This window comes from Rhodnius prolixus, unplaced genomic scaffold (genome assembly GCF_049639745.1).
Source record: "Rhodnius prolixus isolate KJV_2025 unplaced genomic scaffold, Rpr scaffold_2, whole genome shotgun sequence".
In the NCBI taxonomy this organism is placed as follows: Eukaryota; Metazoa; Arthropoda; class Insecta; order Hemiptera; family Reduviidae; genus Rhodnius; species Rhodnius prolixus.
The window spans coordinates 23,524,973-23,551,262 of NW_027411592.1; the positions used below are offsets into that span (position 1 = coordinate 23,524,973).

Genomic DNA, 26,290 nt, shown 5'->3' on the forward strand with positions numbered 1-26,290 from the left:
TATCAGATTAATTGTAACAAGTAAAAGTTGGGGTTTTCACGCAAATTTCTTTGAATCTTAATACCTCTGGAATTTAGTAGATCCTTGGCAGACCTGACTTATTATTTCAATGACATTTTTTAATGATTCAGCAATGATAATTAGTTAAGGTGCAACAATTAGAACATTTATTTAGATTAAGGGCCGGTGTGATACTGCAAAACATATTAAGTAATTAGGGATTTATTCTCTGATAACTATCCTTGATAATTCAATTTTGATTTTTAAGAGCTTGAAATTTCTTAAATATATAAAAAAAAAAATTATCAAATTATTTTCAAATTTCTTTCTTGAACTTCGACCCGAATATTTCAAATGGAAAAGTAAAATAATCTCTCAGACAAGTACTAATTTAATGAAAGCAATTCGCAACAAATGTAAGGATTAAAAATCAAGGAAAATTTAAAAAAATCTCAAAATTAATTAATTTATTGCTGGTAAAACAGGTAGTTTTAAAACAAGTTTGCAAAGCTGGATTATCACAAGATTTAATAAACTAGATAAACAATTGAGGTATCACATGTTCTTGAAGTCCCCTGCAGTATCTAGCATCAGTATGTCAGGATTCTCGCGCTCGAAATGGGTTGGCTCTCTCTGACGCTCATCAGCCCCCCATTCGCCAAATGATCCTTTCATCGCTTCTTCACCCTTTAGCCGCTCCAGGTCCTCCTTCTATAGACAATACATCTGTATCGCCTAAACTTACTTTCACTTGCATGCATAAAACCTCAAATATCATTCACAGACCATTAAATCATTATCAGTTAAAAAAAAAACATGTTCCTGTAGAAGGTGTAGAATAATTTTGAAGAATATGTGTAAAAATTAAAATTAATAAAATATATTTCAAATCGCAAAACATCAAGACGTCACTGTTATTTTTTCTGTTATTTAAACAAAACAAAAAAATAAAATAAGCTGGCCCAATCACATATGACTTAGTTATTAATTCTTACAAAATGGAAGAAGCTAAGTCACAAAGGAAGAAAGCCAACATTTATTAGAGGATTCTTTATGTTAACTCAAGAATCTTTCGGTAATTTCACTAGTTGAAGCTTTGTCCCGACAAAATAAAAGCAACTTATAATAGAAATTCAGTTTTTTAACAGTAGAAAAGAACGAGAAAGGTCTAAATGAAAAATTAAAACCAAGAAAAAAAAAAGCATACAACATTTTGAATTGACAGATAAGTTAAAGGAATTTTATTAACGATTAATTTCGGCATTTAAGGATGAATTAACTCGGTGGGAAGAGTACAAAAGTTTTTCTTTCTTGTAAGCTTTCGAAGAAGTAATTAAATTGAAATTTCATGAAATATATTCTTGAAAAATTATACAACTTTTGCTGTAAATGTTGCCTTTGCAGCTATTACAGACAGGAATAAAAAATAAATAAATAAAAAAATAGGTAATAACTAGCTCTTAACCAACAACTCAGACTGTGCATTTTAAGTGGAGCTATGTTGAGACTTCGACTGCCACAACACAATTCTAACATATTAATTATTTTATTACTTCTATCAGTACTCGCCCCAACTTTTACTTAAAAAGCTGGATTAACTCTGCTTTAGTGTCCAGAGAATGGAACGAGGATAATTCGTAGTACAGAATAGCACACTGTGAGAGAAACAATTTAATAAATGTAATAACAAAAAAGGAATCACAGTAAAAGAGGTTTTTATACTTTTAAACAAACCGTCATTATAAAAACTTTTTTCGATTACATGACCGCATAATTCGAAATGTCAAAATATAATAATCTTCTGTGTCTAACTTTAAATTTTATAACTACTTTATTTAAAGGAACAAAAAAGATCAAAGCTATTGGGTTAAAATAAAAATTTCATGCATAAGATAAAGCAAAAATCACAACTGAAAACTCAAAGCCAAAATTTTTTAAATGGTTTTATTCATTCGAACATCATGTAATGCCAACTTTTCTTTGTTTATTTTCCTTAACCTAATTTGTTAATATTTCCTTTTATATTATGAAGTGTACAATGTAACTAAAGATAAAAATATAATTAACCTAATTTGTTAATATTTCCTTTTATATTATGAAGTGTACAATGTAACTAAAGATAAAAATATAACATTGCATCGTTCTATATCGTTTGAGTTCGAAAGATAAACAGCTGTAATAGGACTAATAAAAAAAAATTAAAAACCTGAGTTCAGTTCAGCGGATTTTAATGTATCCAGAAAAAACTTATGTATATACCATGACTACCCATTGATATTTCCTAAACTGATCATCGTACCCCACAAATAGGCCTTAATAATATGATATCGAAACTCTCGAATTGATTGTTGAAATTCAGTAAACCAAATAAAACATTAACATTTATGACTGCTTTTAATTAACATATAAAAATGTCCTTCCATTAACTCTGATTTCTAAATTCCCTGAGTTATTTTTTCAACATGTTTTTGTAATGTTGACAGTTATAAAAAAAAATGTTAAATTCCATGAGAAAAAAAAAAGATAAAGAAAGACGACAAGCATGAACATGAATAAAGTCAATTCTAAGTACTGAAATCAGCAATAAACAATAATCGTACGCATTAGTGTGATTTAATGAACACATGCGATAAAGATAACGAAGATTATTTACGTGTAACTTCATCAGGAACACCAGTATTTTTCACAATTTCAACATTAGAATCAACATTTGATTCATCAATATTTGTGGTATCACCAGTTTCTTTGTCTACTAGTAGATTTTCTTTCGTCATCGGTTCTTCGTTTTGTTTCTTGAGTTTTTCTTCTTCTTCTTCACGCTGTTTTTTTTCTTTTAAAAGTCTAGCTGTATTTTCTATGAAACTGCGCTTTTCTTCTCGTTGACGTTCTTTCTCCTTAAGAATCTCTGGATTTTTTGGGGCAATCTCCACTTTAGGATTCTCTCCTTCAAGCCAGCCATATCGCCACTAGGCGCATGAAAGTTTAATGTTGATTAATTTTTTTTTGTTTTCTACGTTTAGTATAAAAACTTCTAAGAAAATAATTTCTAGCAAACACCTAGATCCCGTTTGGCAATAAAGAAATTAGGTAACATTTGGGAAATACTAATCCAAATTTAACAATAGAATATTTAATATTAGTTCGATAGATTCATGGTAGGGCTCTTAAGAAAAGTGATTTCTTATAAGGTAACTAATTACCTTTAAAAAGAAGTTACTTGGACCAAGATTTCAAAACCCGAGTTTATTCAATGATTCAAATAAGGTTTGTATCAGAAATTCTTGGTTTCAAGGATAAGAATATCACTAATCTATTTGAAAATGAACTAATACAAATTCCACATCTGAAATAATATTCAAAAATACCATAAGTAGTAAAAAGACTAATATAAAAACGTTTCAGTCCATAACGTTCTCAAAAAATTCGAGAACCTACTCTGCTAAGCCTTTCTTCAATTATATTTAATTACTAAACCACTGAATTCTTCAGTTGAGATAAGATTCAAACAGCAAAGCAAGGCCTTGGTGGCATCGCATATTACTGCAACGAGTTATTTGTTAATAAACCCAATAAAAAAAAAATACAGCGAGGACAATTACTATTTATACTTTGTGATTTTTCAGAACAGAGGCTAAAATGATATTCGGAGAATTTTAGGGATGATTTTTACGGAAAAAAGCCTAACGATTTTAAAGATCTCACAAGTTTAGAATGTCTCAAAAAATTAGCGTGTAGAATCAGATTGTAATCACTTAGGTGAAAGTATTATTTTAATGGATAATAAACTAAACAGGAATTAAAACTGAATAAAAAACAGAAATGGTAGAAATATCACTCGTTAGAAATGTGAAACATCGCTGAGAACCTGAGAATGTTGGCTCTAAAATGCGCCACTAACTTATTTCATACTACTATCGATAGAAGCTTTAATTTAGGAACATTTCAGCTATTCGAATGCTTAATGAAATAGAGTTCCATTGAATCTTTTAGGTACAATTTTACATACCTGCTTTCTACTTGAAAACTAAAAACGTATCACATTCAACTATCATATAGAGCTCCTGTCAAAGTTATTACAAAAAATATCTTTTTAAACGGCGTTCAGTATTATTACTACAATTCTAAATACTAATCAATTTGAACCGATATCGCCCAGCGAGTAGTGACACATTTTGTTAGTGACTTATGATGGGATTTCGGGATCTGTTTTGTAAAGAATTCTTTAATTAAATCTGAGCAAACACATTTTTTTTTCTGTTCACCACAATTTCTAGTAACACCCGCGTGATTTCTTAAAAGATATTTTTAAGTTAATTAAATAAGTTTAAAAAAATGAGCAGCCTCAAACAGCCGCAAATCAGCAACCTGAAGTAATTCGCGACCGTTACTAACACATTTTATTCCTAACATTTAAATTTCACCACCTAAAAGCTATTCGTATAACTCAGTTAAGCACATAATATCTTTATTTGTCGTTAACTTATAGAAGCGATTCAATATAGATGGTAAGAGAGTTCTGTCTTCATTGGGCTGATAAATACAGATATCATTGTTCAAGCATAAAGGCTTCCAGAATAAGGGAGGGAATAATATAAGTGCGCACTGCTTAGTCTGAATCTAAGATTTCGCAAACTATTGATTGCTGCAAAACTCTAAAATTATTTTCTATTACGGTGAACATTTCTTTAATACAAAAGATTTTTACTTGATTAACTAAGTTGAACAAAAGTAAATTAGCCTAGGTTATTCGACTTGCCATTAATTACCACTGCTTAATGGACATGATATATAAAAACGGTTGAAAAACAGACTGAAAATAATTTAATGAGATAAAAAAAATATTTATTTTAGATGTTCGCAAAAATCTCAACAATTCTTGTTATCATAAATTTAAATAAAGGCCTGAATAAAATTGGAACTTAAATAGAACTTATCAGTAAAAATATATTGCTTAACTACTCAAGGAGGTGAAGTTAATGTATTGTGAGATTTACGCTAAGCTTGTAACTTATTTACAAAATAACAGTGTAGCGCAGTAGAAAAATAAAAATAAAAAATCAAAATCAAAATTACGCTAGTAACACTAAGAAAACTACACATATTTTACTAGATAAAATAGAAAATGTATTTATTTGTTCACTTTAAAAAAGAATCAATACAGTATTTCAGAAAAAAAGGGTAGTTCCAACGTACGAGTTCCAATAAATTAAAGCAAAGAAAATAGTAAATATTCTGATGGAATAGTATGAAGTAAATGAAAAGCAAAAAATAAAAAAACATGGAAAAAATCAGGTGCTGTTTGATTCATCTTTATCTTTCTTTTTTTTGTTTTAGTTTGAGCTAACCTCTCGATCCTTTTGTGCAAATTTCTCGAACATATTTGCATACATAATCTTCTCCTTGGAATGAAGTTCTCTTTGCCTTTGAGTACATACAGATATCTGAGCAGCTGCTGCCTTATTTGTTGGCTCCAATGCGACCACTTTCTCAAAATCTTTGCGTGCTAAAGATGGCTCGCACATTTGCAATAAAGCCTATTTTCAAATGAGTAAATTACGTAGGTTAAAAGAAAAACATATTGAACATTTTAAAAAAATATAAATATAAAAATGAAAACAAAAACTCACTTGCCCTCTCCTAAATAAAGCTTTCAAGTTATTCGCATCCAGATCCAAAGCAACATCACAACTTTTTTTAGCCTCCGTAAAATGTTTTAGCTTAAGATGACACATAGCAATATTCAAGTTAGTGGCTAGCAGTACGGTTGATCTATCAGCCAACAATTCTTCTTCAAAGCCTAAATTAGGGAGAAAAATTAAAATAGATGCATGATTTTGTTTATATCATAATAGGATATGTGTATATTATACACACCGGACATTACACTCAGGCCTGGCAAAATAAAAAAAAATAAAATAAAACAAAATTAAAAATAAATGCCATTATTTCTTCGCCATCTTCATTATTAATTAATTTTCTATAACATCAACTTCTCTACTTTTAATGCATTCTATTCAGTCATATATTCTACTCTCAACTTTTCTATTACTTAATTTCAATTTTGAAGATCTTATTTCAGGCCAAGAATGAATTGTGAATTTTCGTGTGGTAGAAACTGTTACTTTTATTACTAGAACGGTAATAAATTGAATTCCTAGCAACATTTTATATAGTTTTTTGAGGGGGGGGGGGGAATTATCGCTGTTACACTGAAAAATGTCCATCATAATTTGCTTAATTTTCTTTTAGAGAACCATTTACTTATCATATTAACTCCTTTTCATTTCTTTTTATTTTACAATTAAGCCTGCAGAAACCCTTCCTTCTTTTATCAATTTTCCTCGAGAAATATCTTTCGAAACATCTTTGATCTTTATGCATGTATTAGGATTATATAAAATTAAGCAATTTAAGAGAAAATCATCATATACATTTTCAGAAAAATTATTCTCGAAAAAATGAAAAAAGTAACTCGATTAACAAAAATTTCATCCGGAGATTTTCATAGTTCGCAACGAAAAATCTCTAAAACTTAGAGTCAACCGGATGCACACCAAATGACCAGACAAATTAGTGAATATGAACTAAAAAACCTTTATTTGCTACTTGGAGACCTTAAAAGTTAACTTAGGAATTCAGTTTTCAGTTTTAAAATCTTTTGCCTGTATTACAATTATGTACTTAAAAATACAAAGTAACACAATCACAATTATTAGCGATTGTAGATATTTTGCACACCCACCTGCATCGCTTTCGATGAATTCTAAAACTTTTTTGTACATTTTAAGAGCTAAATCAAACTTTTCAGCCTTAAAATACTTGGTTCCTTTTTCTTTCAAATTTTTTGCCTCGTCAAGTTTTTCATGTGAAGACATCATCCAACTATCTTTAGGCTAACAAAAAAAAGAAAATAATAATAATAATAATAATAATAATAAAAATAAAATCAATACTGATGTCACAAATTAAAGAAGAATAAAGTTTTTTTAATGATTTTTTTTATTAATTCAACATCTAAGGTTATTGGCGCCCGGAGCTTTTTTCAGTGCACTGCCGGCCTCCGGACAGTGTTCTCTCGTTACAGACAACACTGTCAATCACCGGACAGTGAGCTGTAAGAAGCTCCTAGGAAGAGAAAATCTAAGGGTCAGCAGCTGAATTTGAACCCGGGACCTCCGCGTGGGAGTCCAGTATGCTAACCTCATAGCTAATCCCTTCCCTAAGAATAAAGTTAATAATAATAATAATAAAAAATAATAATAATAACAATCGAATCCATCTGCTGATCCATAGATTTTCTTCCTAGGAGCTTCTTACAGCTCATTGTCCGGTGATGGACAGTGTTGTCTGTAACGAGAGAACACTGTCCGGAGGCCGGCAAGCACTGAAAAAAGCTCCGGGCGCCAATAACCTGAGATGCTGACGCGCCTTAAATAATTATAAAAAATAATAATAATAATAATTCTAATAATAATAATAATAGTGAGAGGAGAGGTGAACTCTTTTATTCTACCTAACGATTATTAAATAAGAAAAGCACTGAAAAAATTCACCTGATCATATTTTTTTAATGTTACTGTGTAAACAAGCGAGGCTCCTGGTGGGATTCCAAACTTTTCATGCCCTATATCACCGAAACCATATTTTGGTTTTAGCTCCAATTTGGATGTCTCTCCACGTACAAAACTTTCTAATGCTTTCTCTACACCCGGTGGAATATCATTATCTGCGCCTTCTCCCAAACAGAAGATAACATCACGGTCGTCAAATACGCGGCCTTCATACTCTCCAACCAAGTGAACTGTAATATTAAAAAAAAAAAAGTATTCTTAATAACAATCCTAATTTTTAAACTATTCTACAAATTCTTAAATATGTATTTCAAGAGTTGTTGAAAAATATCAAATTATTGTAATTTTCTTAGACTGTGAAGATCTTTTTGTTTCCGACGATGATTCGTTTGATGCCACATTTCTGGACTAAATAACTCGCCTCCTTACAGGAGCACGTGGTTCCTAACAAATCGAAGAGTTGTAACCAACGTTACGTTTTTAAATACCATGTAATTAATAATGCACTTGCAGTAAAGATATTTCTGTTGTATATAAACATACAAATCCTTCCACCTCATATGAACCTTCTGATAAAGGGGTGTACAAAGACTTCTTTTTATAAAATCAGAATAATCTCGAAGCCAACCTATCTCAAAATGAATTCTACTTAAGGTCCTGAATTCTACTACATGTACACTTCTTAGCTCAGCTCTTTTCTTAACTCTCAGCTTAAGATCGTGGAAAACACCTATCTGACACTCAAAATGCTCACATTGAACCAAATTGTCTTATCTTGAATTATTTAATTCGATTATTCTGCATGAAATAGAAAAGAGAGGAGCAGAATATTTTGCAGAGAAATGTATTAAGTGGACTGTAAAATTGTTAAATAAACAACTATATTTACCATAAAATAATAAATATAATTTTTTGATCAGTCCTAACATTTATATAAGTAGCAAAAGTGCATAAATTAAATATTAAAATGTGACTTACTTTCAACTTCAGCTAATTCCTTCGGCGAATCTATTCCTGTACCATTGGTTATTGGTCTTCGAAGAATGCCGTTATCCTTCTTACCAGACAAATTTTCAACATCCCATTCAATTAGTTCGACCTGTGTAATTGTTATGCACATTTAAAACTTTCAATTTCTATAAGACATTTACAAGGATGTAATTATATACGTTAAAGCTTGAAATGCATACCTCAAATATAAGAGTGGCTTTGGGTGGAATTTTCGGTGGACTGCCTGTAATACCGTAAGCGTATTCATGCTTACAGTGTAGCACAGCAACTTCTCCTTTTTTCATTGTAGCTATTCCTAACTCCCATGCTTTTATTACTTTACCTAATTGAATAAAATAGTCAACAGTTTAAAAATGAATTTCCAATTTATTGTTTATGTACACTACTGCTTTATTAATAAAATAAATAAAAACATTTAAACGTTACATGTTTTTATAAGAAAATATTAAAGACCACTCTAACTCTAATTTTTTTTTGCGCTTCAACCTGCACATTTTAACCAAGTTTTAAGCAAATCCGAAGATGATCAGGTTCTCTTATCAACGTTTCAAAGTATTATTTGCTTCGCACGAATAAGCAGAAATAGTGTAATAAATACCCTTGGCGTTTCGGGTACTAGGACAAGACTAACGATTCAAAAGACTGTAAATTTGGGTTCTAAGGTATTCAATATTCATGCTTTACTTTTTCTAAGAAGTTTTTTATTTTGCCCCGTTTTGATGGTTTAAAATATTTTTCATTCATGATATTTAATAGCGTAAGAATAATTTCCTTTTTACTTCTATTAAAAACTGAATGAAGTATTTTCTTTAATTTTCCAACAAGTGCTTATTCTGAACTTTTAAGCAAAGATTTACATTAAACCTCTAGCAACATTAAGTGGAATTAGGAACAACATATTTCAATTTTAAGAAGTGAAGCAATATAAAATCTTATCACAGTTGACTTCAAACAACTGTAATTATTGGTAAAGAAAAAAACATTATACGCAATTATCTATAAAAATTTAAGGTGGTGATGATTAAAATAAATAAGTTTGTTTAATAGGCAAAAAATCTTTACAACATTAAAAAACTTTTTCTTAAATTAAAAAGAAATAATAATAAATAGTATTAGTAATAAAGGGTAAAATAAAATTAAAGTAATAAAAATTAGAGTTTATCTTTAAATAAAAAATATTAACCTACACAGTGCTGAAAATTTTCAAAAATATTTATATAACGTTCCTAAAATGAAATATAAAACTAAAAAGTTGAATTAAAGTTAAAGAATAGAATTGCTGAGAGACTTATTTTTTTGAATGAATAAGTACTAAGATAAAAGGTCTTGATTTAGTTTTCAATTTGTAATGAACATTTCACTCCAATTAATGAAGAAGCCATTTCGTATTGCCTAGTCTATACGTTTATTAGTAATTTGAAATTTTGATATTGTCTCTTCTTTTTTTAAAGTTGATAATAATACACAAAATAAACAAAATTCTCATAATAATTACGTAATGCTCTATTCACCTTTTCCTAGTTGAAACGTAAAAGGTTGAGGCTTGTCTCTTGAGGAATCGAATACTGTTCCATCGGTAAGTTTGCCGGTATAATGGACATGTACCTTACATCCTGAGAGAGGAGTTTCCTCACTTTCACCCTCCTTAATAATTTCTTTAAGTACACCTCCATCTAATGTGGGTGTGACGTCCAACGCTGATGCTGGTGCTTTGTATTCTTCATTGGGAGATTCATTAGTACCAGCTTCAACTGTCATTTTCTCGATTTCTATTCACCAAGAAAAAATAAAGTTAATTTTTGTTATAAAAATTTTCATATTTAATTCAACAGCAAAAAAATTCATTAAGTGCAAAAAAAAGAAAGAAAAAAGATATATAAAAATATGGAAGAAATAAGTTATGTAAAAATCAACTCATGCGTTTCTGCCACTTTGCGTGGTGCTCCACAATAAACATTTGCCTAAGGAGGAGTCTTTCTATAATGGCAGGAATCTAATTCATTACAAAATCATAAAGATTTATTGAAACTTGTAATGGTAACATTCTTTCAGTAATAAAAGTTTCTAATAAAATATCAATTCATTTTAAAAACTCATTAAACTCCACATTACATATCTTAGACTTAAACCATGAAATATTCAATGCTACTATTTGGAGGTTACGATTACACTCATCAGCTTGAAATAACTTTAAAAGACGACGATGAATCACTTCTCAGATGATCTTTTTCTTTCTTCAAAATTCCCTCATCCTCCGAAACTTCTTTTCCTATAAAGCAAAGTAAAGTAATTGCCTATTTTTTCAGGCGGGCTTTACGTCCAACTACCTATTAGGTGTCGTAGACGGAGGCCACTAGCAAACATACTTTACTGTTTACTTCTTTTCCTATATTTTCCTCAAATGATTTTTAGAAAAAAACATCACAATTTTCCTAATCCAGAAAAGTGAATAAATTGCCATTAATTTTTTTTTTTTTTTATTGATTTATTCAACATCAACTTCTAGTATACGGATATCCATGCTGTAATTTTGTATTTTTATAGCATTAATATTATTGTCAGCTACGAGCGAAAGCACTACGCTATCTAAAGCCTCTTTGAGCCCATACAGCGCCACATCTATGAAAAACAGCAACGGAAAGGATGAGAAAAATACCAATACATGAATGGGCTTAGTTGAAGTACAATTTTATCACGCTATACATTTTATATTCGTAATTCCGAGTTTTTTCAGCAATAAAGTTCCGCGTTCGCAGGTAAACAACAGTAGTAACATATGTTAATTAAAAATAATCAATACTTATTAGTCGGTCTTATATAAATAGTTTATTATTATTAGCTCTTGATTTTTTTCAAAGGATGGTGCGGTTTTTTTTTTTGTTTTTTTTTAAACCACAACTGGCTTATCATAAGAATTAGAGCGTTGTGGACGAGTAAAAAAACTGAAACTAAATTTCTGCCACCGCAGTTTAGGTTTCAGTTTGTAATAATTTTCTTTTAATTCATCTTGAATGAAAATAAGTAATGTTGAGATCTGTGTACTTTTAGATATTGAAAAGAAACTAATTTCATCACACATTCAGATTATAACATCTGGATACTGAATATTATAGATCTTTATACAATCTATTTTTCCATCTAGTGGGAAAAGAACAGTGACTAGAATGATGCTGGCTATGACTTAATGATACCATAAAACAAAGTGAGGCCTCATCAGATAACTACAGACACTACCTGTTTTGAGAGGTTGAAACCTTATCAACTTGGCATATTGGTTAGCAACCGTAAAAATGATAAAGAGCCTTGGTCTACTATCGACCTGCTTTTTAAGTGGAAGAAGAAATTAGAAGAATTTAATATTATACCAGGGAAGGGCTTAGCTATGCGATTAACGTATTGGATTCCCTCGCGAACATTGTGATGATTTCACTACACGTTCAACACTTCCTGAGTCTTGCATAGCAATCTACACATACAATTTTATGACCACAAGGCTCTAGTATGCATATATCCTCATTCTCGGAACAGACGAAACATTCACCAGCTTCAGTCGTCCGCAGATTTTCCCTAAGAAATTTCTAATTATTAGACATTTCTAAAACAAGTTAAAAACTTGAATTTCATACTCTAGAAAAAGCTTTTTTTTAGATATAGAAATTTTACTCTGATTCAATGTATATTTGTAACATTTGTCGCCGAACGCGTTTCAACGCTCAATGTGGAATTCTTGCCCATCCTCGCGATGTTAAGGAGTGGCATCTCTTATTAGCAAAGCGAAACCTGCAATGACCACCAACGTAGGCACAAGCGTCTTCTTACTTGGTGCTTAAGATAAATATAGTTCTGAGGTAAGGGACCCTGCATAGAAAATAAAACGTTTACTTCAACATCCAAATACTGAAAGCGATATTCTCCCAGTCAAAAAATCGCTTTTAACTTTTGGAATCATTTTATGGATGAAAAATATTTAACTTAAATTACAATTATTAAGGAAAGTGAGTAAATTTTTTATCACCACTTTTCATGGAATATAATTTATGTTTATGTTTAGAGGTTATGTTTTTAAAATATTGAAGTTTGATAGGGAAGGGATTAACCATGCAGTTAGCACGGGGAGATCCCGCATTCGAATCCAGCTGTTGGCCCTCAGATTTTCTCTTCCTAAGAGCTTCTTACAGCTCACGATCCGGAGATGGACAGTGTTGTCTGTTTCGAGAGAACACTGTCCAGAAGCCAGCACAGTGCACTAAAAAAAGTTCCGGGCGCCAATAACCTCAGATGTTGACGCGCCTTAAATGATTTAAAAAAAAAAATACCGAACAGAAAAGTATCACAACTAAGCTACATTGAAAAAATAATTATTTTCAATTAAGTAACAATAATCAAAAATATTTATTTATTAATTTTAATTTAAGACTCATTAACATCTGAGTTATTGGCGCCCTGAGATTTTTACATTGCCGGCCACCGGTCAGTGTTCTATCGACACAAAGATTTACTCACGAAGTAAGAACTGGTATTTTTGAACTTTATTAATTTTATAAAATACTTTCGCATGTTAGCTTAAACCTTTTCCCAATCCATTTTGACGTACTAATTATAGTTCATACTCGTGTAATACTACAACGATACAAAAATTTTATCTACCAATTGAATAAGGAAATTAAGACAGACACACATCAAAAATGTGTAAATCACAGAAGATTGTTAGTAATAATGTGGAAAACGAATGAATAAAATGCGCATCCTAAATTAAACTTTAAAAAGTACTGAAAACGCCTTAACTTCTTTGCAATGTTTTCATTAAAGGTAGCAAAATTATAGTGCAATTTCCAGCATTCCAGAACCATTCTAGAACAACCTTTGTAGAAAAAATATTGTTCTAAAAATTAAGGTTTATAAATACAATTAGATCACTAATGGTCTAAAAATAAGTGAAGAAATTCAAACGAACATTAACAATTTATTATTCTTGTCGAAAGTTAATTAGGATTATTTTTTTTAGTAAAACTACTACAGCAAAAAATGAGCTAATTCTTAATTTGCAATCAATAAATGTAAAGCTAAATTTAAAAATACTGACTTTAATTTGGTATTATGATGCAGGAAATGTTAAAATCCTCACTTCAAAAATCTCTCACTTGGTACTTCCCGGAACACTGCACCACACGATAATGCTGATACTGAATGTAGAACTGCTGATCAGCCGCAAATCACATTAACGACAAATATGAAATCAAATAACCTCAACAGAACACAACTTAGTCTTTAGGTTATGGAATTGGCTCGAACAAATAACCTTAGCTATACACTTTCTCACCACATGCCATATGAACACCCATAATTATATGTGAGAGTAAATATGTACGTTACAATAAGAAGTATCAGGAATTAATGAGATAAAATTCTTCGTTTGATGCTCTATAATTTATTTGATATTTTTATTCTGTTTTACTTTATTAGAAAATAAAAGTAAAGAACCAAAAGAGAAGGCCTTGGTTATCAGAAGTTACAAATTTTTTAAAATGGCTGCTGTTGTTGATGAAGTAGGCAAATCCGCGGATAAGAAGCAGATAGATGAAAATGTCAGTGATGAAATAGATGACATTGAAGTAGAAAATGGAGCATCCGCTGCCTCTAAGAAGAAGAAAAGAAAAAAGAAGAAGAAGAAAGCCGGTAAGTTGTTCAGAGAATTATATAATACACAATACACGTTTTGTGTTCATATAGGTTTGTGTTTTATAGCTATTTTACAGCTAATAAGTGTAGATTTGTGTGTAAGGTGCGGGTGAAGCGTCTGCTGATGTGCCCGAGGATAACGAAGAAACGATAACTGATGGAATTACGAAATTAGAATTAAATGCAAAGGACGAAGAAGGTAAAGAGGAAGAAGGTAAGAAGAAGAGGAAGCGCAACAGGAGTGGAAAAAAGAAACAAACGGATCCTCCTAGTCTACCAGTTTCTGTTCTCTTTCCTGATGGTATGTTATCCTAAAATATTGTCGTTAACTGCAAGGGGAGTGTCTGTATAAACATAGAAGAAATAATCCTGTTCCGTGTCAAATGCTTATATTTTAAAAGAAGATTCCTTAAAATAATAGAGGTACAATTTCAAACGATTGTAGCTAGTATTAACATTAATTAGAACTATTTTCACAAATTGTAAACTTTTTCTGGATATAGTCACCTTTTTTAAAAATTTAGTTTTCAAAAATAATTGTAGAGATTCATTTTTTATCTCTTCATTGTTGGTGAAAGAAATAAGGAGAATCTGTTTTCTTTTGACGTAATTATTCAAAAGGATTTGGCCTTTTAATTTTGTAGGCTTGAAGTTGTTTATGTTCATATTAACCAATTCTATGAAGTATAGAAGAGCAAAATAATTCGAAAATATTTAATTTTGCAAACATTAAAATATTATAAATTCCCATTAATTGGTTTTGCAGTGTCTGAGAGAACAAATTTGGATAATTGAAGATTGTTTATTGAAGGATTATTTCTGCCGATCGCTTTAACCCCTTAATGCACAGTTTTTTTGATAAATATCAATAAAACGATTGTTTTTCTTTGCTTTCACATTGTTATTTTCAATTCTCGATTATATTCGAGTGTGAAAAATTATAGCAGCATAAAGAACAACGCCGCTCGAATTATCTCGAGTATGCACATTTTGGCCAGTTTAGCGCGCTCGAGTTAACTCGAGCGTGCACGTTAAGGGGTTAATTCCTGTAATCACAACAAATCAGCTAATTCATACCTTTTTTAGTCTTAATTGAACAGTGCGTGTAATTAAAAATATCTTTGAGTAAATAATATTATTAGTTACTGAAAAAATTAACAAAGTAAAAACTTTATAAGGCATGAGATATAGCCGTAAATTGAAAATTGAACGTCCGTCTGGCCGTTGCTATACCCTACACTTAACAGTAAAGCACGTCAGGATTTGAGCCGGTGCTACTGAAAAAATGAGCCCTTTAATTATAATGTTAGTTGTAACGTCCAACTAATGCACTTCATTCTACAATGACAGTTACAAACAACGCAGCAAAGGACATATTTAGCGCGCTTGTCTGTCCCCAGCCTACGAGTTCGATAGGATTGCCTTTGCATGGCTGGTTTCTTACATGAATTAAATTGTACCTTCAGCAATAAGAGTAAGAAGTGAGGTAGGAAAACGGTGTTCCCCAATCAAAGTCGTGCGTACGCATCGTCATATTATGTTTACTGCATAAAAAAGGCTTATTCTAAAGGGATGGCTTTGGAGATTTTGGGATAAGGGGTACCTACGATATTGTGGGTGGGTGAAAGATAATATTTTTTTAAGGGATTTTTTTTTTATGGAGAGGGAGAGTTTAAGAATTAAGATGCTGTTAGTTCAGTTTCATTATTGCTAATTACTTTATTGTAATTGCAAAGGAAGGTATACCATATATATGTATATCTGTGTGCGGTGTGTCTGTCATGTATGTTCTAATCAAAAAACAACACTGGAAGCTGAAAATTTATATATCGTTTCAGTATCCCGGGAAACTGTAACTTCGTGAAAATCTTTAATCCAGAAGTCACTTTTCTGAATGGATTTTTTTTTTTAAAGAATTATACGATGACGTCTCCAACTATTTTGTATTACTCTTTAAACTTGGCCCCCTGATTGCATGCATGAAATCCATTGTATTTATACATGTTATTTTATTTAATATTACTAAACAGAAAAAAATATTTAAACAGTTTTGAGCGCTCTAATTTAGCCAGTATTTTCTTTTTTAAACTAAACAGGAAACTTCCCTGTTGGGTATGAAATGCAGTATTCAGATGCTAGAACCGCAAAGAATCGTTTCACGAGTGAAGAGGCCAGAGCTTTGGAACGTTTGCATAATGATATTTACAATGAAGCTCGCCAGGCGGCAGAAGCTCATAGACAGGTGATTAAGAAAAATATGATCCATGCAAACCAATTCATTTAGAAATTGTTCTATTTATTGATAAGTGATGTCTGAAGATTAAGCTATTTTTTCCTATTTAATGGTATAGACGCGGCAGTACATACAACGATGGATACGTCCTGGTGTGACCATGATAGAACTGTGCGATGAACTTGAAAAAACCGCTCGTTTATTAATAGATGAAAATGGACTGAAAGCAGGACTAGCATTTCCTACCGGCTGTTCAAGGAACCATTGTGCTGCACACTACACCCCTAACGCGGGTGACCCTACCGTGCTGCAATATGATGATGTTACCAAAATCGATTTCGGAACACATATCAATGGTAGTTAAAAATGTTAAATATAATTCAAGTATTGAATAAATGAAAGTGAGCATTACAAATGCGATTTAAGCAAAAAAATTGTTATATAGATGATGTATTTTATCATGCATTACATTACACGAAATGGTTCTTTATGATTTCAAAACGATTATGGTTTTTTCAAATAAAAATATTTCACATATTATAACATTCAAAAATTTACGCTGCTTTGGTGGTCACCATGTTGGCGTTATCGCGTGTGCCCAGCCAAACTGTACATGCACAAACATTATCAAAAAGCTAGAGATGTTTGCTACTATTTACTAACCTATAAAGCTCTCCCCAGTTAACTCTCCTACACAGTTCACTTTACGGACGTTCATTCTCTATGAACAAATACTAATTCTAAAAGGAGACACAAAAGATCTAGGTCGTAGAGGATGTGGCTTTACAGTCAGCCAGTGCTGTTTAATCTGTGTCATTTCGACGATTGTTACAAGTGACCAGTCTAATTAGAACCCTAGTAGCGCTATTATATTTTTAAAGTACTTAATTTAATCTAAAAGTACTTAGTTCTTAATTCTGTAGAAGCCCCAACCCTTTTCTTACTCCTGTACGTCACTTTTTATAATGTACATTTTTTATTATTAACTAGCATTTACATTACTTCAAAGTCATGAACAAATTATGCAAATGTTTATACAATGCGACAGGAATTTCATATAAAATCGACTTTCTTTAATCTCACGCCCGTCGATAACCGTCCTGCTATGCGACGTGCGGTCGAATAGTGGAGATCTTCTTGCGTGTCTAATGGGTTAACATTATCCAACGCAAGACAAACCCTAACCTTACTCTGAGTCATCTGTTTTTTTTTGTTTTTTTTACATAAAGAGCAGAAAGCATGATACTTCCATGAATCACAGAACCTCTGAAGGTAAATGTATTTCTGCGGGAATCCTGATTTGTAACTAATCTACAGTTGACATAGTCTCATTCCTGGACAGATTAGGGGATTACATTTCCATCCCTTACCACTTGCCGCCTAACTTTTTTATCTACAGCGAATTGAATAACGCATCTTGCAGGCATTCAATTGATAGACAGTTGTTGCTGTAGAAGGTTTTTCAATAGAAGTTGGCAGAGGGTAGATTAGATTGCTTTAGACGGGCGATTCCACCAGAAAGGGGAAGGAACGCAGGCAATCCAATTGCCCATTGTTCCCCGCCCACCCATCATCTCATAAGAGATACCGGGGCAGAGAGTATGTAGTACATTTCTTCTTGAGGTTTTACTGAAGTAGTGCTTGTTTTTCTGCATTTGAGTTTGATAGAAATACAATCTTTTTTAGTTAGAGGGATACTTGGGTACCTCCTTCGCGGCCACTTCACGTTAAAATACTTCCACATCTTTCTAGGGAAATGATACTTCCATGAATGAATAGCAATTTCCAGCGCCACAGACTTAAGCATCTTGCACAGCAGAGCTCCGGTAAGATATAGTCCCACGGTATTACAGGGTGTCTTACTGGCAGCTTGCAAAAGTCACTGCTCGCAGAAAAGTTGGGGGATAACTTGATCTTATATATGATAGTGACAGTCGAAATTACTGATTTGCTATAAGGGATTCTGTTTGTAGGATTTAATTTCTACTTTTGTTAAAGGTTCATAGCCTTAGAAAGAAGGTGATTTGTATTTTTAGATCGGAATTAGTCCAGAAAATATGTCCCAAAAATTATTTATTCTTCTGTACATTGCTAAAAAAAGCAGTACGGCTTTTTAGCGCCTTTCTCCCAAAGACTCTGCAGAGGTTTGACAACACTCCAGAGCGTTAATTGGAGCTGATTTGGCAGCTCAACGGGAATTATTTTGTACTATGCCAACTTCTTTCCGTGTCACTCGTTTGGAATGCTTCAACACAATATTTCATTGACGGACTTAGTAGTCCGTAAAATAGTTTCTAGGTGGTAACTATTTTACCTTTGTTTGCTCCATACATTGGTGTCAGCCAACCTTTTAATCATATTCAAGTTCGTGTTGCTTTAGATTATGCTCGGTTTTTGAGCCTTTCGGTTTAGTTAAATCTATCTGTTGGGAGGCTTTACATTCTTTCCGATCGAAGTTGATCGAGGAGAGGCTGGAGGGTTTATTTATTTTTATTTTTAAGTTCTTCCCAGATTAAGTAGATGTACAGCAATTTGCTTTCGTGTTATGCACTCCGGCAACGCTGAATGGTATATACTTTAGCAAAAGGGTCATTCCATGTCAAATCAACACAAAAAAAGACCATTTTTGACCTCACCATCTCGGATTTTCTTGAAATTTGGCACATGTGTACTATTGGTATAGACTTGGAAAAATATGAAATTTTACTGTGATATGTCAACTGGTTTATGAGTTACAGGGCTGTAAAGTTGCCAAAAATGGGCTGAAAAACAGGAAACCCCGTGTTTTTTAATTACTGTAGAAGCTTTCCTAATTGAGCTACAGACTTGGGATTGGTGTCATTTTATAGCATATATAATGCCCTTTCCTGTGATATGCGACACCATATGGGTTAGGATTAATAAAGTTTGTTAAATTTAAATTTAAAATTTAAATTTTAAATTTTTTAAAAAGTACATATTTTAAAATTTTAAAATTAATTCTATGAATAGCTAATAGTGTTATGAATCACTGGGCAAAATATTAATTTGGGACGACAATGGCTTCATTGTTAAAAAAATTTAAGACTAAAGCTCCTTTTCATGGAAAATATATTCTAATAAAATTAAAGTAATAAATAAATTGAAAATAGTAATAATGAATCAATGAATCAAAATTAATAATTATTAAGATTTAAAATATTGATTTTGAAATCATTTTTAGAATTAATAATTATGATTACAGTAATTATTCATATTAATTATAATATATTATTTTAATGAAATTATGCAGTTAATCAAATTATACAAAAATAATTCAATTCAATATCTTTGTTTAAGAACAGTCTTCTTTGGCTGAGATAACAGCCTCTTTAAGTTGGTTTAAGTCGGCAAAGGGCCTTGTGATGGCGTAGGGGGTTCGGTAAAGAGACTGGCAGCTCGTGCCAGTTTGCAACGACCCTATGGAAATCAAATCCAAACTTCACTACAACTTTTTGAGTGGGCAGTAGAAAACATCACCAACATAGACTGCATATTCAACCCAGGAAGACTATGTTGAATCTGAGTGTTTTTTAAAAAATCGGTTTGCTCAAGCATTGGCTATTATAGGAACACAGCAATACCATGCTTTCATTCCCAGAAGTCAATCCAAAATATTGGTTAAAAACGTTTCTATGAAATCAGAAGCTTGCGAAGTTTCAAAATTCCCTGATAAACTAAAATTAGCCGACAAATCAGGTTATATCAGTGTAGTCTATAAAGAAACTGGTGGCTTGGATATGTTTTAGAGAAAAATGAAGAACTTGATGAAGTAAAAGTAACTTTTCTTCATCCAGCTGGACCCTCTAAATCATCTCGTATCCAAGAAATGCCGATATTCTTTGGGTCTCAGTAATGGATGTTTTGATAAAAATTGATCCTGTGACTCTGACTGGAAGAACTTTCATATGTCCTTCTAGAAAGTGATGCATGTCAAACAAATGAAGCCTTTTCAAGCTTAAAATAATAAAGAGATCCTATTACTTAACAGTATGTTTTACTTTGGACTTATTAGTGGAATTATTATTAGCATTATTATATTAACATGAATTAATCGGATTGGAGCTTTAGACTTAATTTTTTTTAACAATGAAGCCATTGTCGTCCCAAATTAATATTTTGCCCAGTGATTCATAACACTATTAGCTATTCATAGAATTAATTTTAAAATTTTAAAATATGTACTTTTTAAAAAATTTAAATTTTAAATTTAAATTTAACAAACTTTATTAATCCTAACCCATATGGTGTCGCATATCACAGAAAAGGGCATTATATATGCTATAAAATGACATCAATCCCAAGTCTGTAGCTCACTTAGGAAAGCTTCTACAGTAATTAAAAAACACGGGGTTCCCTGTTTTTCGGCCCATTTTTGGCAACTTTACAGCCCTGTAACTCATAAACCAGTTGACATATCACAGTAAAATTTCATATTTTTCCAAGTCTATACCAATAGTACACATGTGCCAAATTTCAAGAAAATCCGAGATGGTGGGGTTCAGACCCCGTGTTGATTTGACATGGAATGACCCAAAACTAAAATGCCAGCAGAAATATAAATAGAAAAGTTAATTCAAATTGTTGAATTAGTATAATAACATCCCATTCAATTTTGTATTAGAATGTGTAGTAATTGTTTATTTCGCTCATAATATTAATAAGTGCAAGAAAATAACAAAATATTTTTGTTTGTATTCTTGCTGTAGAGAAGTAAATAAATGTGGCATTGCAACTTTCCAGGGAGGATAATAGACTGTGCTTGGACTTTAACTTTCAATCCGAAATACGATAAGCTTATAGAGGCTGTGAGAGAAGCAACTAATACTGGCATAAAGGTAAAGGAATAATGTATTCCAGTAATTTAAAATTTAGATTTTTATTTGAATAATATTACTTAAATAATACATTATTTAATCAATATATTTGAATTAATACCATTTATTTATTAATACTTATAAAAGGCTGCTGGAATTGATGTTCAACTTTGTGAGGTTGGGGCTGCAATTCAAGAAGTGATGGAATCATATGAGGTTGAAATAGATGGAAAAGTATACCCTGTGAAATCTATTAGGAATCTCAACGGCCATTCCATCGCACCTTATAGTAAATATTATTATTATAAGTATGATTCTAAAAACTGTTCCTAAATGTACAGTTGATAATGATTTTATTTCATTATACCTGCTACAGCAAATACGGACTTTTCACTCGCCCTTTAGAAGCTCTTTAAAAAATAACTACATACACTGCAAAAAATAACAATCTTTATTATTTAGCGATGATATTAAACTGGAAAATGCCCCTGAATTATTTATTTGTTTAAAGGAATTCATGCTGGAAAGACTGTTCCTATAGTAAAAGGAGGTGAAGCAACTCTAATGGAAGAAAATGAATTCTACGCAATTGAAACTTTTGGTTCAACAGGCCGCGGTGTGGTTCATGATGATATGGAAGTTTCACATTACATGAAAAAATTTGATGTAGGCTTCATTCCACTCAGGTAAATACAAACGCTTCCAAGAACAGAATCGGCTTGAAGATTATTACTGAGAGTTGAGAAGTTAAATTACTTTACTTGAAGCAAAAATATCTCTAGAATGTCTTGCAGTTAGAAGATAATTTTACAAGTAAAATTACGTGTAACGCGTATTGACCCCGATTGGCCAAAATCTCTTTGAACAGCTTCTTCAGAAAAAATCAATGATTACATTCCTCTGGTCTTCTTTATGTATTTACATTATGTGGCTAGCACCTAACTGAAAATCTTGTTTCTAAGAACTAAGAGAAAAGGAGCCCGTGGATGGTAGATGGTGAGGATTATATTTACAAGTTTCTAGCCAAGATTTATCACTCTGGCTGGGGTTAGGTTGCGCGTGTCTCTTCTTCTTCCTTCCTTGTAAATACGAACTTACCTCCCTTATTAGAACTACCTTCCAATTAGACTGTAATTATGATTATAATTAGGACCTTTGTGAGACATATCTGTTAACGCGAATCGAATTGAAAAGAAGGGTATTATTTGGTGTCAGATATCTGACTTACCAGCTCCGCCCTCTTCCTCGAACTTTTTTACAGAGCCTGGGTTGTAACCAGGGATAAAAGAGGAAAACTCCGGTGATTGAGGAATATTAGCTTTAGAAAGTGGTCTTCTCTAAGTGCCAAGCTTCTCTCAACTCTTGGAATTTCTTGGAGATCTTGGATGGTTACGCTAGGGATCCTTCCTTCAAGGGTTGTTCTTCCTTGGCTCCAGGAGTTATTATCTCTTAATTGGCAACTAACTCCCTGTTCTTTTTGGAATTTCTCCAGTCGACTGGGAGATTCCTAGGGTTGGAGCAGTGTTAATCTTCCCTTGAAACCTTCGAAATGTTTCTAATTTTGGGTTTCAACTTTGTAAATGAAAAAAGCAGAGCATTTGGAGAAAGGAGTATTGGCTGCCTAACTTCCTACCTTCTGGTACTTCCTGGAACAACATGGTTCCCTTAATCTGGAGTAGGCATTCTTAGAACACCTGTGAGCCGATGGGGCAGGGGAGTGTCGGCATCAGGAAGTGGTGGTGTCTCTCACTGACACGTTCTTCCGGTTTGTTTTGATCGCATTGGTGAGCAACAAAATAGAAAATTATAAAAACGTTTCTCCAGATTGAAACTTCGATGAAATATATATATATATATCCTTAACAAAAACTTACAGTTTAAAATGTTAAGTATAAGGGTTGATAAATCGCCAAAAGGTACACAAATCAGCGAGTACCCAACATTTCATTAATACTTCATTAATATTTAAGTAATTCTACTGCATTAATTTTCATTAATAAGTTATTTTTTAGAATTTATTAGATATCACAGACCCTTATGCTGGCCATTTTCGTCTACAAAATATATGTTCAAGTAGCACTGTAGATTGACTGTAATATCTAGTTATTTATAATAATCAAACTATTAATTACAGGTTAAAAAGAAAAACGTTATAAAAAATAAAATAAAAATATGAGGCTAAAAAATTCAAAACCTTGTTTAAAAAAATGCTTACACCAACTTACATCAATGATTTTGTTTATTTTATTTATTTATTTTTATTTCTTAAATAAAAATCGTCGGTTTAAGTTCATTCTTCGATTAAAGTAATTGTTATTTTATGAAGTAGTCAAACGTTTGTAATAATAGGTAATAATTATCTGGCTTTATCGCAAATAATATAGTTTTCTTCAATTACATTCTCCATCTAGGTGTTCTTCCCACAATGTTGTATATATGTAATATAAAGTAAATAAAATATGCATATATTTAGGACAGCTAATTATTCCAGTATTTTACTATAAGTAAAATTAGGGGGACTAAATTAAATTACAATTGAGAAATGAATAATTATTGTTTAATAATCTACTTGTTATTAACTGTGTGTTAATTGTGCTCACGAATATTTCGGTAAGACGAATTCAAGACAATAGCCTACTCTAACTTTATCTTTACTTTAACATGCATGTACGTATATGTGATTTATCATAATTATAACAAAAAAATAATATAAATGAAGTGGCCAGCATAAGGGTCTGTGATATCTAATAAATTCTAAAAAATAACTTATTAATGAAAATTAATGCAGTAGAATTACTTAAATATTAATGAAGTATTAATGAAATGTTGGGTACTCGCTGATTTGTGTACCTTTTGGCGTTTAATCAACCCTTATACTTAACATTTTAAACTGTAAGTTTTTGTTAAGGAGATTTTTGTACTTTTTGGATAGATTTTCCTTTTTGTCTATTTTACAAAGTTACATATCTGCTTTACAGATTTTTTTAAAATTTGGAATAAGCAATTCTATCATTATAACCTGATAAGGTGTTAATTACCACTGGAGAGATCTTTTTAAAGAATGATTGTAGTTGCGGCTCCCAAACCATCCTCAATAACAATTTTTTTGAGAAAGCGTTTTGAATAACATAGGAAGGTATTTGTACGTAAATAGCAAAATTAAACTGCGATTTCAGTACTTCCTTTTAAGAGGAGTAAGAAAAATAAACTAGGATTGCAGTACTTCTCCCTAAAAGGCAAAGAGGCAAAGATTTTTTAATCAAACAATTCATTGATTTAAATCGGTTCACTCATTGATAATTTAAACGATTGCAGTACTTCCTCTTAGTAGGAGCAAGAGAATCAGCAACGTAGAGGAGGAAATATATATATATATCCTTAACAAAAACTTACAGTTTAAAATGTTAAGTATAAGGGTTGATTAAACGCCAAAAGGTACACAAATCAGCGAGTACCCAACATTTCATTAATACTTCATTAATAGTCAAGTAATTCTACTGCATTAATTTTCATTAATAAGTTATTTTTTAGAATTTATTAGATGTCACAGACCCTTATGCTGGCCACTTCATTTATAATATTTTTTTGTTATAATTATGATAAATCACATATATACGTACATGCATGTTAAAGTAGAAAAAGACAAAGTTAGAGTAGGCTACTGTCTTGAATTCGTCTTACCGAAATATTCGTGAGCACAAATAATACACAGATAATAACAAGTAGATTATTCAACAACAATTATTCATTTCTCAATTGTAATTTAATTTAGTCCCCCTAATTTTACTTATAGTAAAATCCTGGAATAATTAGCTGTCCTAAAAATATGCATATCTTATTTACTTTATATTACATTTGTAAAGAGCTATAATCTTTCCTGGCAAAATACTATAAGAATTGAGAATTTCTTTAAATTGATATCAAAGTGAAATAAATTATGTCAGATTTGTTCGAAATGTTTTCTTTTATAAAACAAAAGTAATTTTAGTTTACTTCCGTTTGATCGATTTTCTTTAATCTGCCATTTAGTTATTGTTTAGTATTATATAGCTAAAGACCCGCAGTTTGTTTTGGTATTGCTTTTTAAGAATGCATCTGTCATAGTTAACCCCTGGAATATACTTAGGGGACCGCTGCCCGGAAGGTTGTGAAATTTCTCCTTTTCTGTTTGTGTGCGATACAGTTGTTTTATTAATACTAAGATTTTGTTTTTCTTTTTTAACACTTTATTTTTTGTTCACAGAATCCAGTCTTCTAAATCTCTCTTAAATGTAATCAATAATAATTTTGGGACTCTGGCGTTTTGTAAAAGATGGTTGGATCGTTTAGGTCAAACCCGTTATCAGATGGCTCTTAAAGATCTCTGTGACAAAGGTAAATTTTTAATTTATTTTTTATAATTATAATGAAGTTAAGGGAGTGTATGATGTGAGAAAACCAATGGGTTTCTTAGGTATATTTTAAATGAAAAGGATGAAAATAAAAGGTTTAGTAATTAAAACTGTCCGGTAGGACAGTTGTATAAGGCTGGAAACATAGTGGAGCGGCGCGCAAAGCGGCGATGATAGCGAAGAGCAAAGCGGCAAAAACAAAAACTAGAAATAGATAGAGTTGCTCTATCTTCGCTTTGCTCGCCACTATGCGCGGTCCCATATGTTAACTTGTGTTTGATTTCGCCGCTTCGCTCTTCGCTATCAGCGCCGCTTTGCTCGCCGCTCCACTGTTTCCAGCCTAAGGGTTGATCATCAAAAACTGCACGAAAAAGCTAACGTTGAAAAACACCCAACTTTGACAATTTTTTTCTCTTTTTCTATAAAAGATAACATTCCCAAATTTTCTTTAAAATAAAGGGCAAATCCTCCTTTATGACTGTAATTTTTTTGCAACAACCTAGATCTGATAGATTTTGAGAAAAAAGTTGCCGAAAATGTGCAAAAACGGCATTTTCAAAAATTGTTCTT

The 26,290-nt window shown here is 31.7% G+C and overlaps 2 protein-coding genes across 4 annotated transcripts in view; one reads left to right on the forward strand and one right to left on the reverse strand.

Moving 5' to 3' along the window:
* Positions 1–26,290, forward strand: part of und (methionyl aminopeptidase und) — a 41,429-nt gene that overhangs the window by 8,939 nt on the left and 6,200 nt on the right. The window contains exons 2-9 of the mRNA XM_074120961.1: positions 14,046–14,258; positions 14,365–14,562; positions 16,358–16,503; positions 16,613–16,850; positions 21,256–21,350; positions 21,477–21,618; positions 21,841–22,015; positions 25,573–25,703. Of these exons, the coding sequence (XP_073977062.1) occupies positions 14,046–14,258; positions 14,365–14,562; positions 16,358–16,503; positions 16,613–16,850; positions 21,256–21,350; positions 21,477–21,618; positions 21,841–22,015; positions 25,573–25,703 (1,338 nt within the window). The remainder of the gene's footprint in view (positions 1–14,045; positions 14,259–14,364; positions 14,563–16,357; positions 16,504–16,612; positions 16,851–21,255; positions 21,351–21,476; positions 21,619–21,840; positions 22,016–25,572; positions 25,704–26,290) is intronic.
* LOC141450473 (peptidyl-prolyl cis-trans isomerase FKBP4-like) lies at positions 453–13,881 on the reverse strand. Of its 3 annotated transcripts, none has more exons than XM_074120958.1 (10): positions 13,666–13,881; positions 10,094–10,351; positions 8,762–8,904; positions 8,550–8,670; positions 7,554–7,801; positions 6,743–6,893; positions 5,628–5,797; positions 5,346–5,534; positions 2,654–2,966; positions 453–711 (listed from the first exon to the last, which is right to left on the reverse strand). In XM_074120958.1, exons 2-10 carry the CDS (start codon positions 10,338–10,340, stop codon positions 683–685), a joined length of 1,611 nt encoding a protein of 536 aa, XP_073977059.1. In that variant the 5' UTR covers positions 10,341–10,351; positions 13,666–13,881; the 3' UTR covers positions 453–682. The 3 variants fall into 3 exon arrangements, 2 of the variants coding, with proteins under 2 accessions (XP_073977059.1, XP_073977060.1); XR_012456121.1 differs by lacking the exon at positions 453–711 and adding an exon at positions 1,928–1,998 and having other exon boundaries at positions 2,068–2,966; XM_074120959.1 differs by lacking the exon at positions 2,654–2,966 and having other exon boundaries at positions 13,666–13,878.